At 40.8% G+C, this 20,847-nt stretch overlaps 1 protein-coding gene across 49 annotated transcripts in view; it reads left to right on the top strand.

The window, feature by feature from the left end:
* RIMS1 (regulating synaptic membrane exocytosis 1) overlaps positions 1 to 20,847 on the top strand; it is a 330,044-nt gene that overhangs the window by 140,525 nt on the left and 168,672 nt on the right. For all 49 annotated transcript variants that reach the window (XM_089530919.1, XM_089530918.1, XM_089530966.1 and 46 more), the window contains one exon: positions 3,123 to 4,000. In XM_089530919.1, coding sequence (XP_089387045.1) covers positions 3,123 to 4,000 — 878 coding nt within the window. The remainder of the gene's footprint in view (positions 1 to 3,122; positions 4,001 to 20,847) is intronic.

The raw sequence follows: 20,847 nt of genomic DNA, 5'->3' as shown, positions 1-20,847 counted from the left end.
CCACGAGTCATTTTAAAATCCATAATTTTGGTCCTAAAACCCACTCTCCACTTATACATGAGGTTGACTTATAATTAAGTATATATGGTATTCTCTGGTGCCTTACATGCTTCTGTTACTTCTCTGGAACTTACTCACTGCATGGTAGATAGTAGGCTAGCCAGGAACTTGAAATTATTTAGTAGCAGGGAAGATGTGGTGGTTCTGGAAAACTAAATAGTCGCTTACTAGGATTAAGGCAGTGCTTCTCAATTATTTTCTGTCATGCCCCCCCCCCCCCAGGAAGAAGAAAACATTTCACGCCCCCCCCCCCCCGCGACTGTAAATAGTATCATTTGTCTATAAAATTGTTATAAGTACACCTCTGCATAACATACCTTTATGGAGCCTCGCTGGGGGCCCGCCCCACTATTTGAGAAGTACTGGATTAAGGGAATATGAGAGAGTTTTGTTTTGCTTATGAGTAATTGTAATCAGGTACAATTTCTGGTACCTGATAGCATCACCAGTTTCTGATCAACCAGTCGTGGCCATACTTTATTGTAAGCAGTTGTGCAAAACACCTCCCACTATCTCTTAATTTGAATACATCAGGATTAAGCTAGCAAACATGAACTGTACTGACTATGTGTTTCCTGATCTGAAAATATAATCACACATAGCATTTCCAACCTTGCCTTCTGCTTCACATACTGGTTTTCTGTTAGTAGAGATATGGGTTCATGTGGAAGCATTCAAATGGGTAAGTTTCTGTTGCAACCTGAAAGTGTGTCTTTGTTTAGTTCATAGTTAGTTAGATATGGAGATGTGATTGGCACTAATTCAGACTTAAAGAAGGGTTGAGACAAATCATGGGAAGACAGTAAGTATATCAATAACTAAAAGAAACCTCACTATTTAGAGGCAGTTGCTTAATGGAAGGATCTAATGTTTTGTGTGGAAAATATCCCTGGTTTTCTATGGTTATTGTGCAGTTCACACAAATTTCAAGTCTGTGTGTTTTTATTAATCCAGGAGGATGGGATACTTGAGTTCTTTAAAAAGAAAAAGCAGATCCTTTATTATTATTTTTAATACTGGCTACTTTCTGCTTCCTTTCATCTGCTTTCACTTTTACCACCACCACCATCATAAAGCAAGTTCACAACTTTTTTAAAAAAAAATTAATACTGCATACACATTAGGTACAGGTGAGAGCCAGCATGGTATAGTAGTTTGAGTTCAAAGACATAGCCATGTTCATCTAGAAAATCAGTATGCAAAGGGATCTTGTAGCACCTTTGACACTAATTGAAAGAAAGAGGCTGGTAGCATGAGCTTTCATAACTTGAGTCTACATTCCTCCACCCCATGTATCTGAGGAAGTAAATAGAATGGGAAGAGGGCTAGTGAGGACATGCCAATGATGCACAGGTGATTGATTTCCCCCTGTGATCAGTAATGGATTCAGGCTCTCAAAATAACACATACTAGCTCAAGGTTAATTTTCAGAAGTGTAAGACTTCTCTCCACAAATGCCTTCACATTGGATTCTCACTTACAATTTCCTACACAGTGAATATTTTATTTTACAATGTGAGAATGAGTTCCCTTCTTAAAATGTCTTCTGCATGCAGCTGAAGGAGGAAGCAGGGTTCATTTGTTTATATGGAGAGCAGAGCAGACACATGCTAGTGCAAATATTTAGACTGTCACTCCTGGTCCTAAAAGAACTCTTTAATAACATGACTTCTTATGAGTTATATTTTTTTTAAAAAAAATCCATTTAAAAAATGAAAGATGAAATAAAACCCAAACAAACTCCTCAGGGATTACTAAAAAAAGCTTTATTACCTTATTTTAATGTCTTATCTTCTTGAATAGAAATAATGGTGATGGAAAGTCTAATTAAACTAAAATGTTTTGTTTCATATTCTCTAAGGCATGGGAAGAATGATAATTCTTTAGTCAATCACATGCTTTGCATTTTAGAGAGGCACAGAGGATTTCTAAGTCCTGGGGCAGATGCCATGCTGATAGTGTTGCCAGGTTAAAAACAGCAATAAAAGACATTCAAAATGCATGACATGCAGCGTTGACAGCATGAAAATAACTCTTAACATGTTTGCATTCAGCCTGAATACCAAATGAAAGTAGCAATAGCAATAGCAGCTTCATTTATATACCGCTTCATACTGCCTCTGCAGTGTTAACTAATTACCCCCAACAAGCTGGGTGCTCATTTTAGCGACCTCGGAAGGATGCAGGCCTGAGTGACTCCTGAGCCCCTGGCTGGGATTGAACTCACAACCTTGTGGTTTGTGAGTGAGTGGTTGCAGTACAGACATTTAACCACTGCACCACCAGGGCTCTTGATTTCTTTAATCTAGCCATATATTTCTCTGTGAAATTAACCTACTGTCCCATGTCCATGATACACACATTTCTGTCTTTATGAAGAGCCTGCACCCTATACCCTGCAAGGTATAGGAGTCTTAGCATCTTGTTTAGATCAATGTAAAAAGAAAAGCTTTCGCATACTCAGAAAGGGTACATCCCTTATAACAATGGACATCTATAAGGGCCAAGCCTTTAGGCCTCAAACAAGAGACATCCTTTGTAAAAAGGGACAGCTGCCAGCCCAATAAGGACCAAGCTTTTTGGCCCTCAAACAAGGAACACCCCTTATAGGAAGGGACACCTGACAACACTAGATGCGGAGGGTATTGCCATGCCTAACACAAGAACCCATGTGTCTTGGGGTTTTTGAACAGAGCCAAAGCATGGGGCAGGAGTGTTTATATGAGCTAAGGTTGAGTGGGATTGTTTTGCAAAGTTCCAGGGTAAATTTCCTGGGTCCCCTCCCAAACAACCTAGAAGCATGCAGGACGTTTGGAATTCATTCCCTAACATATTCAGATATCTAACAGCTCCTGGGTGAAACTCTGGAAAGTTACTGCCACTCAGTGTAGACAACATTGGGCTAGCTGGAGTATAAGGTGACTTCTTGTGTTCTTACTGTGTTGTCTTCTTTTGCATTTATAGAAATAATAGTTTGCACAAATCTGGCTTCCTTACTTCTCAGCGACTCAGACTGTGAGATTTTTCTGCTCATATTTCTTTCTCCTCCACCTTCCCATTAGGAAGAAGACTTCTGCCACTACTGAACAGAATGGAAAAGGAGGTCTAAAAGGTGAGCGCAAACGTGTGCCAAAATCTGCCCTTCACCAGGGTGATGGACAAACAGATGAGAGGGAATGTAAAGAAAGACGTGATGGTAGAAGATTAGAGAAAGGGAGGTCTCAGGACTATTCAGACTTTCCACCCAATTTTGAGGAAGGCAAGGCAATGGAGGAAGAAAAACAAAGGAAAGAAGATGAGTATCACACACGATACAGGAGTGATCCAAATTTAGCAAGGTATCCAGTGAAACCACACCCTGAAGAGCAGCAGATGCGTATGCATGCAAAAGTTTCAAAAGTGCGGCATGAAAGAAGACACAGCGATGTTGCCTTGCCCCATACAGAGGTTGAGGAGCCCGAGGTGCCTGAGAATAAACTAGGAAAGCACTCACAGTTGCCAGCAACTCAGGACATAAAATCTCACCCGGACACTCAGAGGGCATACTCAACTGAAAGAACAGGTGACGTAAGAATTTCTGTTTCTAAACAATTAGCTAATCATAGCTCACCAACTCCTAGGCACAGTGTGATTCTTACAGAACACTTAGAATCCAAAAACCACGATTCCTTTAAAACACAGAGTCGCCTTGATCCTAGCTCTGCTATTCTCAATCGGAAAGCAAAGCGGGAGAAAATGGAGACCATGATAAGAAATGATTCCCTTAGTTCTGACCAGTCAGAATCAGTGCGACCATCTCCTCCAAAGCCTCATAGATCGAAGCGGGGTGGAAAAAAAAGGCAAATGTCAGTCAGCAGCTCTGAGGAAGAAGGCGCATCAACACCTGAATATACCAGTTGTGATGATGTGGAACTAGAAAGTGAAAGTGTCAGTGAAAAAGGTAAGAAATAAATAATGTATGTATGTACGCATTATATGTGAAAAATCCTTGGTCCAAATACGCCTTTGCTGTCACTATTTTTGGCATTATCTAAATTCAAGGGATTGTGTATTTTCTTTATAGTTTTTCTATGGTCACACTGTTGCTTTTTCTGAAACATGTTCTCTCCTCTCTCTCAGCTGATCTGCAGTTTGAGAATTCCTGGGCTTTCACATCATCAGTTAATTTCCTAGTTTTTTCTTTCACCTTTGAAGTCACTTGTGGGTGTGGCAGTCAGAATCAGTACAGTGTGGCACAGATTGCTGATCAAGTCAGAACTAATGTGGCTTACTGGCTGGAGTGGTAAGCAAGGATCCCAGAGGTCGAGCAAATCCAAATCCCCACTCCACAGAGCTGTTCCTTGAGTGGCCTTGAATAAGCCTCTGTTTCAGCCTTATTTCAGAAGATGGTTGTGCATTTTGCTGCCCAGGAATCCAGTAAAAGTGAAGCATGTTTAAAGTCCAGTTTCATTGTACCCCTGCATAGAGGTGCACAAGATTCTGCTAGTGGTCTCACTGAATTGGGAAGGTTAAGCAAGGGATTAACTTTGTCCCATTGGTCAACAGGAATCAAACATGCAAAACAGTTAGATTCAACCCAGCTAGAAGCATACGTTTTAAAGTCTTGACAGGGAAAGTTTGAAAACAAACAAATAAAAAGGTTATGTTTGTTTCATTTTCAAAATTATTTCTCTCCTTTCTTTAAACTCAAAAGAAGATCTGGTTTCTGTCAAAGTTTTCTGAAGGAGAGTCCTTCTGGGTGACTTGTCCAGGCTTTGAAATCTTCAGAGGAGGTCTTTCTTTTCTCTTAGTCCCATCACCAATATACGCACATCTGGTGGCAGTGGAGGAGAGAGTCTTCTTGGTGGCTATTCGAAGGCTCTGGAGGGATGCCAGAATGGTCACTTTTATTCCAACTGTCTTGGAATAACTGGTTTCTTTAACTGGTTTCTTATATAGAAAAGATTTTTTAATAATACACCATTCTATTTTTAACTCTTGCCCTTGTAACAGGTATGTTTTAAGAGCCTTTTAATTCTGTAGATACTTTAATTACATCTCAACAATATTTTATATGAAGTCAAAGGCTTTCATGGCCGGCATCCATTTTTTTTTGTGAGTTTTTCGGGCTATGTGGCATTGTTTGGGCTATGTGGCCATAGGAAGAAAATTTTCTAGAACATGGCCACATAGCCTGAAAAATCCACAAAAAAACAATATTTTATATGCTTTTACCTCTGTGTGTTTTTACATGGCTACACACACACACACACACACACACTACTACTACTACTACTACTGTGAGTCCTAATTTTGGGGAAGTCTCTAACATCCATTTTTGAGCAAGGTACTGGAGCATGTGGTGGCTTCTCAACAACAGGGATTCCTGGATGAGGTGGTTTATCTGGAGCCATTTCAGTTTAGTTTCATACCTGGATATGGAACAGTGACAGCTTTGGTTGCCTTGGTGGATGACCTGCACAGGGAACTGGACAGGAGGAGTGTGTCCCTGTTGGTTCTGCTGCTTTTGCATTTTACTCTTTTAATGAGTTATGTTTTTTTAAATATTCTGCTAGATTAGTTCTATTTTAATGCCCACTTTTCTATGTTTTTAACTGTGTTGTTTTTAAGTTGTAAGCCACTTTGTATCCCAAATTTGGGGAGAAAGCAGGATATAAATAGAGATGATGATGATGATGATGATGATGATGATGATGATGATGATGATGATAGAGTGGGATATACATTAAAAAACAGGCTAACAAGTAATATTTCACACAGATACACACACACACACACACACAGCCCACCAAATAGGGAAGCAGAGGGGGATTATTTTGAGCAGACCAATGGTTGGTAGGGATAAGGTTAAATAGCCATTTCTCTTTCCCCTGACTCACTCCAAGATGCTAGCTTTCCACTGATGTCTTGAGGGGAAAGTTTAGGAAAGAGAATTACAACACTATCTGCAATTCATTAACTGTGGTCCAGAGAAAAGTTGGCATATTTTGTGATTTCTGACTTGAAGGCTGTGTCTGTCCAAGACAAATACCATATCCTCCCAGTAATTAGTCCAGATGATGCAGTGCCTATTTTCTGGTTCTGGTGCAAACTGTCTGTTCATGGGTTCAGCGCTGCTCCAGAGCAATGCTGGTTGGCTGTTTATAATGTGTTTGGTGGCAATGGCACATGTTGTTCCCTTGGAGGTCAGAATGAGGCGCCCAGCCAAGTGATTGATGCTGACCACCTCGTTCCGACCTAAGAGGGGAGCAACCTGGCATGGCAGGGCTGGCACAGCAGGATGCACATGCAAACAGCCAACCCACACATCGCTCTGGAGTATCAGGTAAGGGGGGTATCTGGGCATCTTTGGGACCAAAATACATCAGGTTGCTCCCAGAGCATGCAATCAACTCTGAAGTGATAGAGTCATAGAACTGGAAGAGATGACAAGAACCATCCAATCCCACACCCTGCCATGCAGGAACACACTATAAAAGCACCCCAACAGATGCTCATCCAGCCTCTGTTTAAAAACCTCCAAACAAGGAGACTCCACCACACTCCAAGGGAGTGTGTTCCACTGTTGAACAGCTCTTACTGTCAGGAAGTTCTTCCTGATGTTGAGGTGAAATCTCTTTTCCTGTAGTTGGAATTCATTGCTCAGTATCCTAGTCTCTGGAGGAGCAGAAAACAAGCTGGCTCCATCCTCAATCTGACATCCTTTCAAATATTTACACATGCCCTTTCAGGCATGCTAGTGAGCATATTCTCAATAGGAAAGTGCAGCTGACCTGCCTTGCATTCCTATGAACTGGATAGCAATTGGAAGGCTTGGTGAACATCATCTTCAGACATTTTTATTTTGTGAACAGATGTCATGTCATATCATACCAACTGAAGTGCATTTCATTTCAGTCTCTTGTTAATATTTGCTCCGTTCATGTACCAAGGCTGTTTGAATTATATTTCTCCTGTTCAAAAAGATGTTTGTTTGTGGCTTTCCAAAAACCAGCATGGTGTGGTTTGGGTGCTGAAGTATGACTTTGGAGACCAGGCTTTTTATCTCTGCTCCACCATGGAAACCCACTTGGTGACTGGGGTAAATAACGTCTCTCAGCCTGAGGATGTCAGTGCTAAACCCTCTATGAAGAAGCCTACCAAGAAAACCCCATGATAGGTTTTCCTTAGAGTTGTCATAAGTCAGAAACAAATTGAAGGCACACAACAAAAACAGCCAAATAAACAAAGAACAAGGCAGGCCCAAGGGAAGAGGACATCCTTCTGATGTAGGAATAACCTTCTGCTTTAAGCTGTAGAGGTTTTGCTTTGGAGGTTTCTTTGGCTCATAAAAATGAACACCTGGAGACTGGAAGTCCTTAGAGATGCTTGGACTTTGCATTATAAATTGCATTGTAAAATCATTCAAAGGAGATCCCAGTGGATATGTGAATACAGTGCAATAAAACAGTATAGTGGACCCTCCACATTCACTGGGGTTAGGGGCACTAAGCCGCAAATAAGGAAAATGTTTTTTAAAAAATCTCAGAGAATACCTCTCTTGGAATCTCTAGGTCCTCCAGCATGATTTTTGGCAGAAGTTGACAATAGATTCATGCTGGAGGCCCTAGAGATTCCTAGAGAGAACATATTAATCAAATCTGTGAATAATCAAATTGACAAAAGTCAAAGCCGAAAATGTGGAGGGCCAAATGTATAACATACTATATATAAATCATATAACATTGGTCTTAAAAGTAATAGTGCTCACTGCCAACACACTTCCAGTCTTAATACATGGTGCTAGTGATGACCTTAAAAGTCCTAAATGACTTTTGACCTCAAGATTTGAAACAGTGCCTCCACTATGTGTTCCTGCCCAAAGACTGAGGTCTGCTGAAGAGGCCCTTTATTGTGTCCCCTCAATGGCAAAAGGACATAGTGCAAAGACATGGGAAAGGGTTATCTGTGTTATGCCACCTCAATCGTGGAAAGCCCTCTCTTAGGCTAAATTGGCACTGACTTGCTTCATTTTGGTACCATGTTATAAGCCATTGGGATTTTATGATTTGTACATGGCTTTAACTGTTCTAACTTGTTATATAGTTTAATGTATTTTCAGACTGTCCATTATCTTTTATTGTTTTAAAATGTTAAATTGTTTTGAATTATTTTACATTGATTGTGTTATGTGTTACCCTGAGATCTTTTGGCAGAGGGTGGTGTGTGTGTGTGTGTGTGTGTGTGTGTGTATACACATGCACAGAGAGGGAGGGAGAAATTATTTTCTATATCACATGTCTTGGAATGTCATTGTTCTCAAATACTTGCACTTGGTTCACTATTGTGGAATTACCTTGGATTTACCATATGATAACATAGGACTGTGTACTTCTAAGCACCATAAAGGTACCAGATTCCATTTGATATTAGGAGTTAAGCAGGGTCAGCCATGGCTAATACTTGGATGGGAGACAGGTGGTGCTGTGGGCTATATTGTAGAGGAATGAACTGGCAAAATCACCTCTGAGTATTCCTTGCCTAAAAAAAACCCTCTGAAATTTATGGGGTCATCCTAAATTGACAGATGACTTGAAGGCGCGCATGTGCGTGCGTGCACACACACACACTTTAATAATAATAATAATAATAATAATAATAATAATAAAATTTATTTATATACCACCCTTCTTAGAATCAGGGTGGTGTACAACAAAAGGCATACAACAATATAAAAATACAAACATAATTTAAAAACAGTACAGTACAATAAAAACAATAAAATTCGTGCCAGCTTGACAATGCTGACGGACAGGGGGGGGGAGGGGAGAGCATTCTGGGGCGAAATAGTCAGGGGTAGGCCTGCTCGAAGAAGTAGGTTTTCAGCCCCTTCTTAAATTGGGCTAGGGAGGTGGCTAAGCGGAGCTCAAGGGGCACCGAGTTCCAGAGGTTGGAGGCCGAGATGGTGAAGGCCCTCCTAGAGGTGGAAGCTAATCTAGCCTTTGGAACTCTTAGAAGTTGCTGCCCAGATGATCTGAGTGTGCAGGGCGGATTATATGGAGAGAGGCGGTCCTCCAGATACCCTGGGCCCAAGCCATTTAGGGCTTTATAGGTAATAACCAACACCTTGTACTGCGCCCGGAAGCGAATAGGCAGCCAGTGAAGATCTTTAAGCACTGGTGTTATATGACTGGCCCTGGATGTACCAGTGACCAGTCGGGCTGCCATATTCTGCACTAATTGCAGCTTCTGAGTATGGTACAAGAGTTGTCCCATGTAGAGCGCGTTGCAGAAATCCAGTCTAGAGGTTACTAGAGCATGTACCACCGTTTCAAGGTCCCTCCGGGCCAGGTAGGGACGCAGCTGGCGTATCAGCCGAAGCTGATAACAGGTGCTCCTGACCGCCGCATCCACCTGAGATGTAAGGTGGAGCGACGAGTCAAGGAGCACCCCCAGACTGTGTACCGAGTCCTTCACGGGAAGCGTGATCCTGTTCAGGACAGGTGGAGCCACAGCCATCCCTGGACCGGGGGAACCTATCACGAGTACTTCCGTTTTCTCTGGATTCAGGCTGAGTCTGTTTTCCCTCATCCAGCCCATTACCGACTCCAGACAGGCCACGAGAGGAGAGATGCCATCCCCGGTCACTGCATCAGTTGGAGACATAGAGAAGACTATTTGGGTGTCATCAGCGTACTGATAACCCCACGCCCCATGTCTCCGGATGATCTCTCCCAGCGGTTTCATGTAAATGTTAAAAAGCATGGGAGACAGAATGGCTCCTTGAGGGACCCCAGATGTTAGGGCCCTCCTATCGGAGCACACGTCTCCCAGCTGCACCATCTGGAACCACCCGGAGAGATAGGATCGGAACCACTGGAGCGCAGTGCCCCCGATACCCACCTCTGCCAGGCGCTCCAGAAGGATACCATGGTCTATGGTATCGAAAGCCGCTGAGATGTCTAAGAGCACTAACAGGGACACGCTACCCCTGTCCATGCCCAGTCGAAGATCATCGACCAAGGCGACCATGGCAGTCTCAACCCCGTAACCCGCCCGAAAGCCGGTTTGAAATGGGTCTAGAATTGAACCATACATCCAATTAATACACTACTTTTAAAACATTAATATTAACATTAAAATAATTAAAAGACTTAGCATACAAAAATAATTGTGAATGAGAAACAAAATTAATTGGACAGAACTGCAAATGTGAAGGTCATAAAAACTTTCTTTTATATTGTTTGTTACAATAGTTCTCTTTTTCTCTGCACACAAGTCATTGAACAGTTGTGTTAAGGGTCTCACCCTATATCTGTCCCCTTTTATTTTTTGCTTTTTGTCTATCCTTAACTGCTTGAACAGTTTCACCTGTCATTCAGGAGGCTTTTCTTGTTGGCTGCCAATAGCGTCTTTCTTCATGCTGGGCACACTCTGGACTTTGTTTTCTGTGCTGGGTGGAGTGATGTTGATCTTGGTGTGGAGGAATTCTTCACAGTTCCATTGTTATGGACAGACAATTACCTGGTCTGGTTTAGACTCATTAGGACTTGTGACCTCTTCAGGGGTAGAGACCTGGTTAGGATGGTCTGCCCCAGAAGGCTGATGGATTCTTGATGGTTCAGGAATTTTCCTGTTGCATTGCCAGGTGATTCTTTTGCAGCTCTTGCTGATCCTGGGAATGGGGAAATGGCCTGGCTGTGAACACAGTAACCCCTGAGAATCCGTCTAACAGATTGGAATTAGCCCAGCCCTCTGGTTTTGCAGGGAGTCGACGATGATGAAGCAGCTGTGATGAAGACTACAGCAACACTCAAACCAAGTCTGATTGAACGTGGGCTAGAGCCTATTTGAAGGCCTGCTGCATGGCAGTGCAGGCAGCAAGTGAATTATTTTTGGGTGCCAGCATTGCATCTGCAGGTAGCCATCCAAAGGAGCTGTTCCGAATGGTCGTGGATCTATTTCACAGGTCCTCAAATAGAAAATGCAGACCATTCAACAGCATGATGCAAAGCATGTGCCCTGTACTTTGCTGATAAAGTTGCTTAGATCCCCTCCCCTTGGATGCTGTAGTTGTTATAGTAGTGGGTGTAACTTTGGTACCTGATTGTCCAGTTTTAATGGTTACTTTGCAATATGTGCAGCCTGAGACTGTGGACAAGATACTGAGAGGTGAGAGCAACCATATGCGTATTAGACCCAGGTTTCTATGATGACCAGGCAGAATTCAAAGAGCTGGTTATGACCTGTAAAGCTCTATATGGCTCAGGTCCAAGCTATTTATCAGACCATATCTTCTGTATATGAGCTGGTCTGGGCTCTGAGATAATTGGAAAAGGCTCTTCTATCAGTCCCAGTACAATCACAGGCACAGTCAGTGGGGATATGAGAGATGACCTCCTTGGTGGCTGCCCTAGACTCTGGAACTCCCTTCCAGGGAGGCTAGAATGTTTCCCCCTTGTTATCCTTCCAGTGGCAGGCTGAAATCTTTTTATTCCAACAGGCTTTTAAAAGAAAAAAAAAGTTTTTAAAGAATAGGTTATGCTCATGTTTTGTATGTTTCTAATTATATTGTTCTTTTAAATTATGAACCACTTTGAGTCCCAATTTTAGGGGGAAAGGGTGATGATGATGATGATCATCATCATCCCCACAGTGTTTCTGGATTTAGTCCAGAGTTCTTCTGGCTCCTGATCAGTTAATAGTGCAGATCTAGTCTTACATTATCTTTAGATTCTGCAGGGATGTTTTTCAGATTGCATTTTGGCATGGTGGTTTGTTTAATGTTCTTCTTCAGCTTTTCTCTAATGTTTTATATTTGTAGTTCATGGTCTATGCCACAATCCGCTCCTGGTCTTTTTCTTGTAGAGAGAATGGAGCTTACCTATCTTTTGCTTCCGATTATGTAGTCTGTCTGATTTTTATACTGACCATCAAGTGATGTCCATGTATATGCTATCCTCTTTGTTTGCCTGAAAAATGTGTTTGTGATGAACACATTGTTGGCTTTACGAAATTCAGTCAGTCACTCTCCTACTTCATTTCTTTATCCCGAGTTAGATTCTCCTACAGTGTTTGGTTCTACTGTGTTTTCTACTTTTGTGTCCCAATTGCTTGTGATTATCAATATGTTCTATTTTGGTGTGTATTCCAGTGTAGAATATTTCAGTTTCTTCTGCCTCTGTGGTTGGAGCATAAACTTGGATTATGCTTATACTGATGAGTTTTTCCTGAGGTTTTATTTATTTTATTCAGTCAAACCTTTCATTAAACCATTTGACTGCTTTTGCTGCATCTCTCCTCATTATTAATGCTACCCTGTTTCTTCTTAGGTATTTCATTTCATGAGTAAAACACTGTGTAGTTAAAGGTAAAGGTTTCCTCTTTGACAATGTTGTTAAGTTGTCTAATAGTAGGGGGCAGTGCTCATCTCCATTACTAAAATGATGTGCCAGTGTTGTCAAGGACAACTCTGTAATCGTGTGGCCAGCATGACTGCAGAGAACGCTGTTACCTTCCCACTGAAGTGGTACTTGTTCTTCTCCTGAGTAGAGTGGCACTGCAGCAGTGATGTTGGGAGGGGTGTGCAGGAAGCCACGGTTGCTGCAACAAAGCCAGGAGGGGTCATGATAGGAGTGGCAGAATATCCAATCTGAATATACAGTACACACAGATTCTAAACTGATCTTTCCCCTGCCCTGTGCACCCCATCTTACAGCAGTTCTTTCACTGACTAATAACTTCCTTAGAAGATGTTACATAGTTGTGCTTTTCCTGCACAGAAAACACTTCTGAAATCTCTGGGTGTATCATTACATGTGATGACTGCATGCATGTGCTTGGGTGGGGACCATATATTTGCAGGCAATCTGTTGGCCTTACAATCTTAAAATGAAATGTGCAGGTATGAAGACTGCATCTGGTTCAGTTTTGTACAGAATAATGTATTTTAGGGTTTTTTCCCTATATAGAAAAAGATAAGCGACATCTGAAGGCAGTACTCAGCTACCACAATATTCTTATCTTTCCTAGCAGCTAGTATTGACATTTTTTCATCCTTTTTTGTTTCTAGAGAACAGAGTAACTTATCTTCATTTTTCACCACATTGCTCATGCCCCTAGTTTGTCTAAAATAATTCATACTGAAGCAGAAATATAGCCTGGATTTTCTCAGAGAAAACTTCAGAGGCTACTTCAACCAGACCCAGCTCCAACATGTTGTTTCTTCATCCATGATTTTTCTTCCACATACCTGATTTCCTAAATGATTTCTGTTTGTTACATCTCGGGGGCGGGTTATAGACCGCCGCTTTGAGGCGGTCTGCCGCCGCCGCCGTTTGCCCCGTAAGGGAGCTGTCGCAGCCACACCGCGCGGCTCCTTTGCGAAGCAAAAAAGAAGCTCCAAAATGGAGCTTCTTTCTGCGGCGCCCTAATGACGTCGTGAGGCGCCGCTGGCGCACTCGCGACGTCATTAGCGCCGCGACACATTCGGACGCACAGCATCCGATACGTAAAGATGGCGCCGGCCGTGTGGAACGGCCGGCGCCATATTGTACAGACAGAGTCCGTACTAGAGCCAGGGGCGTCTAGAAGAGACGCCCCTTTTTTAAAATGGGACGTCCTGCGGACATCCCAAGTGGCGGTCTATAACCCGCCACAGTTCACAGGTACACCATATGTCAAGAGTAAAAAATACGCACCCTTCTAGCTGTTGTGGAATTACACCTCCCATGAGCCTGCATCAGTATAGCTAATGAGGAGGGATAATGGGATTCACAGTCCAACATCTAGTGGGTCAGACATTCTCCATTCCGGCAATACACAATTATCCAGAAAGCCAAAGTGCACATTGCTTTAGTAATATACCTAGCATTCATGTCTTCCTTTTTACTCTAAAATAAGAATCATGGCAATGATAGAAAGGAATTTAGGAGGATTTAGCCATTTGCCCCTGCTGTAATCCCAATCTGGAGGTGGAGGGAAGTAGACATCAAATTTATATATGATTTATGGCAACCCTGTGAAAGAGATACTTCTAAGTCTCCATGTTATCAATGGCTCAGGTCTTGCAAACTCAGGACCGTGGCTTCCTTTATTGAATCTATTCATCTGGAATATGGTCTGCAGTGTGACTTTCCACCTTGTCATTATTGTGTTTTCTAATGAGTCATGTCTTCTTATGGTATGTCCAAAGTACAACTCTCAGTATAGTTATCTTGACTTCATAATTTCATAGGCTTCAGACTTCATTTACTCTAGGTTCCATTTATTTGTCATTGTAGAACTCTTCTCCAGCACTACATTTCAGATGAGTTGGCTTTCTTCTTATCAACTTTTCTTACAGTCCAGTTTTCACAATCATACATTTGTTGTTGTGGTTGCCTTTTAATAAACCTCAACTCATGATGACCCTGAGAATGAGACATCTCCAAGCCCCTCTACCTCCCTGCTCAGGTCTTGCAGGCTCAGGCCCATGGTCTTCCTGATTGAGTCTATCCATATGGTATGCAGGTTTCCTCTCTCCACCTTTCCCAGCATCATTGTATTTTCTAATGAGTGGTGCCTTCTCATGATGTGGCCAAAGTACAGCAGCCTCATTTTAGTCATCTTGGCTTCCAGGGAGAGTTCAGGCTTGATTTGTTTTAAGACCCAATTGCTTGGCCTTTTGGCTTTCCACGCTATCCTCAGCACTCTTCTCCAGCTCCATATCTCAAATGAATTAATGTTTTTTCCCCTATCTGCTTTCTTCACTGTCTAGGGCATGGAAAATCTTTTAACTATTTCAATTTCCACATTATCTAGGTTGAATTTATGTAAATCCTCCATGGTCGTTATTTTTGGGTTTTTTTAGTGTTTAACATTAGGCTTGCCTTTGCAATTACCACTTTGACTTTCTTTAGTGATTGTTTCACTACTAGTATGGTGTTGTCTGCATATCTTACATTGCATATCTTATAATGTTGATGTTCTGTCCCCCTTATCTTCACTCTTCCTTCTTCCAAGTCTAAACCTGCTGTACATACAATATTTTCTGCATACAAGTTGAACAGATAGGGTGATAAAACACAGCCTTGCCTGACACCTTTGCCAACTGGGAACCATTCTGTTTCTCTGTATTCTGTTATTACAGTAGCCTCTTGTCCTATGTACAGATTTCTCATCAGAACTATCAAAGGCCATGCTATAGTCTAAAAAGCACATTCTGATTTCTTTTCTGGAATTCTTTGACTTGCTCCATTATCTATCATATGTTTGCAATGTAGTCCCTAATGTCTTTTTCTTTCCTGAATTCCACTTGGACATCTGGCAGTTCTCTTTCCATGTATGATTGGAGTCTTTGCTGAAGAATTTTGAGCATAATTTTGCTTGCAGTTCTATAATTGCTGCAGTCTTTTATGTCTCCTTTATTGTGGATGGGGATATATATTAATCATTTCCAATCTGTTGGCTACTGTTTTGTTTTCCATATTTGCTGGCATATTTTGGTTAACGCTGCAATTGATTCTGTCAGTGTGGTTTCAAATTGGAAATATGATGGGATGGACAATCCTGCCCCAAACTAATCTGTTCCCCAGTGGTTTCAATTCCATTATTGTCCGGTTACTATCATTTTTAATTATCTGTGGCAATGATTTCACTTAAACACATCTCATCCCCAGTGAACCATGTAGTATATGATGATAGAACCAGGACTGGGAAATAAGATCATGGGTAAGTTCACTCTCTCTGAGCAAATACTTTATCCTCACACCACTAGATTCTGTCAAAGAAGTTTCTTCTGGCAATCCCACCAGTACATTTGGAACAGCTTAAGAGTTACCATGAACTAATATGCAATTTTTACTTAGATGTGATTAAAATAAAGGAATAGATGATAAAGTGCTACTCATCGATTGGATGCTAACAAGGTGGAATTAGAGTTGATCTGGGCTGAGGACTGGCCTTGCAAAGGTACATTAATAAACAGACAATGTGCCAAGGAAAGAAGAGATATATAAAGGTATATAGCCTCTTTCTTTCTCATTTGAGACACTTGAGATTGGATTGAGGTTGGTCATAGTCAAAGTAAAGTAACATTAATGAGACTAAAGTTAATAAATGTTAGTTGTGACTTACTTTAGTCCTGTTAATTTCAGTGAGTCTTCTATAAGGATGAATAAACTTAGATCTAACTCTTTTTAAATTAAATTTAAATGTTTAATTGTTTCCTAATTCTTTTCTTTTTATTCCCTTGCTTCCATCCATTTTCCTTTCCTAGCCACACTTCTGGGTAAACTAAATCAGCTTACTTTTATAAGCTCCAGATAAAACAAATCCACTTTTAGTGTTTCTGTGTATCCACTGATCTCCCTGCTTTCCCTTCTTTGTGGAGTGTGTATAGATTTATTTCCTAGTTTGGCAACTGTGGACAGCTTCATAGGGTTTTTTTATGCTTGGTTATTTAGTTAGGAAGCTATCAGGCTTATACTTATAAAACGAACCTGGTGGATATAATCCCAACAATAGAGGCTGCCATTTTGTATACATTATATTAAACAGTTATAATATGCTAGTAATGACTTGTAATTGTCTCTTTGATCAGTGGAACAGAAAAGAACTGAGAAATGCAGAAATAGAACTGTATTTACCAGTGCTGCATAATTGCAGGAGGTCTGTGTAAAATATCTAAACTCAGTGGTGCCATCTGGTTTAGGTCATGTCCTAAGTGTTTCAAATCTGTTCTTTCTCATCTTTGTCAGATCATCAGATAGGAAAATTAAACCTGTAGCAGAACATATTAAATTAAATAAACTGTTATCTCGCTATATAAGATAGTTGGTTCTCCCAGTTCTTTCTTTTTATCGTACTCTGTCAAAGGAACAGAAGGCAGACTACTATGATGTGTATGTGGGAACCCATTGCATTTGTCCCAAGCTAGAACATTGCTTTGGTAAGGGGAGTAAACAATAATTCCATAGGCATTGGTCCGCTAAGCCCCGGAAACTGATTTGGATAGGAGAGGAAAGAATCTATATGTCAGAGATTCCTTGTTTTTTCTCCTTCCATTTTTTCACCCCACAAATAGCCCTTGGATTGCATAAGCTGAAACACTGCATTTTCAGCACTTACCTTTACTTACCTTAATTCAGGAGCTAAGTCTAGGAGGTTGTCCACACAGGCCAAATAAAACATCCTCCCTGTTCTCCTGGTGAACACTACAGGTGATGCAGGGCCCTGTCCCTGGTTCTAGTGTGAACTGTCTGGATACATCCAGCCATTCAGCACTGAACCTGCCATATACCCCGCCTTACACTGTTTTAAAACAAATCACTTTTTGCAACATGGTACATCTGTTTACAACACTTTGCTATCGTCTGCCACCGCCACCACTGCTGGTCTGAATTGCTCACTCTGAGGTCAGAACAAGGTGCTCAGCCATGTAATGGGCACCTTGTTTCTGAACTTAGAATGACCAAGTGTTGCAACAGTGCACAATGGAATTGGGAAACATCTGGTCAGCTTGTCTTTCTGTCTGTCTGTCTGTCTATCTATCTATCTATTTCATTTTTATGCCACCTTTCTCCCAAAAAGGGACCCAAGGCAGCTCACAAGATAAAAACACTTTAAAAACAAATTTTCAAAAATAACCCATTTAAAACAGTATAAAATTAAGATCAAAAACATACAAAAGTTAAAGAACATAATCTAAAATCCATACCCCATATAAAAGCCACCCTGTCATAATTTTAAAAAGCATGCCTAAATTGAGCTTTAGGGCCAGAATAACATGGGCTGTTGCCAATGTGGACCTGGCCTAGGAGAGGTTTGTGAAGCTTCACAGTTTTCTGACTGGTCAATTTAACCATATTTTAATCTGCATATTGGATTTCCATGCAGATGAAAGTATGGTTAAATTGACCAGATGGCATAACAGAGCACGGTGGTATCCGTTGGGGTTTGGTTCCAGGACACACACACCCCATATCAAAATCTGTGGGTGGTCAAGTTCCATTAAATACAATGGTATAGTAAAAAGGTGTCGCTTATATAAAATGGGAAAATAAAGGTTTACTTTTTGGAATGTTTTCAAGCAGTGGATAGTTTAATATGTGTTTAAGGAATCCATGGATGCAAAGGGCCAACTGTACTGTAGTTAGAAAAGAATTAGACCCTATCATGAGCACTATATGCTTTGCATGGACTTGTTGGGTCTTTCCATATATTAGAGTCATGAGAAGAAGGCCTTTGCAGGCAAATGGATGATGAATCTTAAGCAATGAAGAAGAAAAACTGTGGATGATCTGTTTGCCTGACAAAGAATTGTGGGCCATTGAGTGACTCTGTTGAACACTGATACTTCTCAGGAATGTGTTGATATTTGATTGGGTTGCATGGTTTGGGTTGCATGGTTCCTGTTACGAAACAAGAAGAATCTGAAGCAATGAGACTATGTGGAAGGAGGAAATGCTATGGGAGGAAGAAGTTGGAGCAACATTCAATTTACCTTAACGGGTCAGTATCTGACAGTAATATTTTCCAGAACACCAGTTTTTAAGATCAGGATTCCAGTAATGAAACATTTTTAAGTGATAGACTTTATACATATCCCCCCCCCCCCCGATATTTTAATGTCCTAGTAAACTATGACCATCTTTTTGCAAAACATAAACACATATGTAGGGCAAAGCAACGTTTGATAGCTATATTGCCCTATAATGTGAAATATCATATTCCTAGCCATAAACTTAAAATTAGTAAAGTTATTACATTTATTATTCAATACTTGTTTGTTTCTTGCTTTTCAAGAGGAACTTCCTACCCCATCCATCTGTGCTTGGCTGATATTCTACAGTCAAGAGTAGGAGGAGAAAGCAGTCTGTCTACATCTGAGATCAAAACATTAATTGGATGCTCACGTGGAGAAGCCAGTTAGATTGTTATTTCAATAACAAATACATTATTTCAAAGGAAATCAGAAAGTGTAAAGTGTCGTATGTATTTAAAATGGACTGTTTCAGGCAGGTATAATAGAGGTATGTAGTTTTTCACTGTGACCTTGTTCAGGGATGAGGAACCTTTGTGCTGCAAGCCATGTGCTTTTTAGGAGGTTTCCCAGCTGGACACAAGCTTCTTCTGGTGTTTGATATGCAAACTAGACTTAACTCTAGTTTGCAACCCAGGAAGCTGATGCAGAGGGAATTATTCCTGAGTAAGAGAAATGTATAGAATTGAGACAACCTTTGCCAGCTTGAAAGCAGTCATATTTGGTCCTCCCATTCGCAAACAGAATTTTGTATGCTTGATGGGAGAGTGTCAGACTTAGTAAGATTAAGGCCACATCCACTCCTGGAACCTGAGAACTTTCCAAAATTAGATTTTCATCATTGGATGAAAAAAGTTTCCCCACCCTTGTCTGCAACTATTATTTAAACCAGAAATGGGAAACTGTTGTGGCTTAAGGACTGTGTTGATTCAATAGAGGATGTTGGAGGGATGCTCTATTGCCACCACCCTGCCTGGTATTTTTGCTCCAAACATTCTACAGTACCCATAAGGGGGAAGGGGCAACTTTGCCATGCTTTTAGCCCTCTCTGAGCTATTTTAGGTCCAGGAGATACTCTTTTTGCAGCAGGACTTCCAACTAGCAAGTTGATGACCAAGTCAATTCTTCCGGGGGGGGGGGGGGAAGGCTTCTCCTGGGCTTAAAAATGCCCAGTGGGGCAAAAGAAATTGTTGTAAAATTGTCCTCCAAACCCTAGACAAAAATATTTTTGCATTATTGCATCAGAGTTGTCTTCACCCTTTATGATCTTATCAAATTCTTTCATGTTATATCTTTCATAACACTATATCTCATCCTAACGCAGCCACTAGATGGTGTGTTTAGAATGCAAGCTTTACCTGTCATTTCCTACAAACATTTTCATTAGCTGCTGAATATTTCATCTAGAGTTGCAGATACGTCCTCTAATTCATTGCCAAATTCCATAAAAGCTTTATCATAGTGGAGATGGATTTGATATAAAATTTCCAATAATGTTCTTAAATGCTTCTTATAATGTACAATGCATATACATTTACTGACAATGAAGTAAATGAAGAAAGGAGGGGGAAGAAAGAAGAGTCGATGGACAAAGGATGAAAAGTGAGGAAGAAGGCAATAAGAGGACTAGAGACAGAGGAGTTTATCACATGGGAGGAATTTCTCTTAATTTAGAAAGAAAAGAAACTGGGTCCAGAACGCATTCACGTGAATTTGCTAGTTCAGCAAATTTACGTGAATTCGAATTGCGTTCGAATTGACTTCCCATTGCCTGAAAATAGCTTGCCATTGCCTGGAATTGCGTGTGATCACCTCTCGTGCAATAACGTGAAACCCCATGATTGCGTTCGGACTGACTTCCCATTGCCTGAAATTGCGTGTGGTAGTTTATCACGCAATAACATTAAACCCCATGATTGCGTTCGGATTGCCATTGGATTATACTTCCAATTTCCCTTGTCAATCAATAAATCAATTTTATTAATGCTTAAGCCAAAGGCCATTCACATGATTAAAATGTAAAATTGATAACAGAAATTCAGAATTATAAAATGCTCCATCAAATAACTAACATCCAAATTTTATACATTAAACATAATAAAATTCCAGACAATTAAATAAAACAACATTTAAAAGAACTTCAAAGTTCAGATAAGATCATCCCCATGACAATCAACTGCAATGTCTGCTATTACCCTTGCCCGAATTTTGATTGCTGCTGAAGCAAACAGTGAAACCTTATAAGTTACCTTAGAGTCAATATCAGACAGGAGAAAAAAAATCTT

Source organism: Sceloporus occidentalis, unplaced genomic scaffold, assembly GCF_023333645.1.
Source record: "Sceloporus occidentalis isolate IW3139 unplaced genomic scaffold, rSceOcc1.0.p SCAF_6, whole genome shotgun sequence".
In the NCBI taxonomy this organism is placed as follows: Eukaryota; Metazoa; Chordata; class Lepidosauria; order Squamata; family Phrynosomatidae; genus Sceloporus; species Sceloporus occidentalis.
This window is presented reverse-complemented; position numbering and strand designations above follow the sequence as displayed.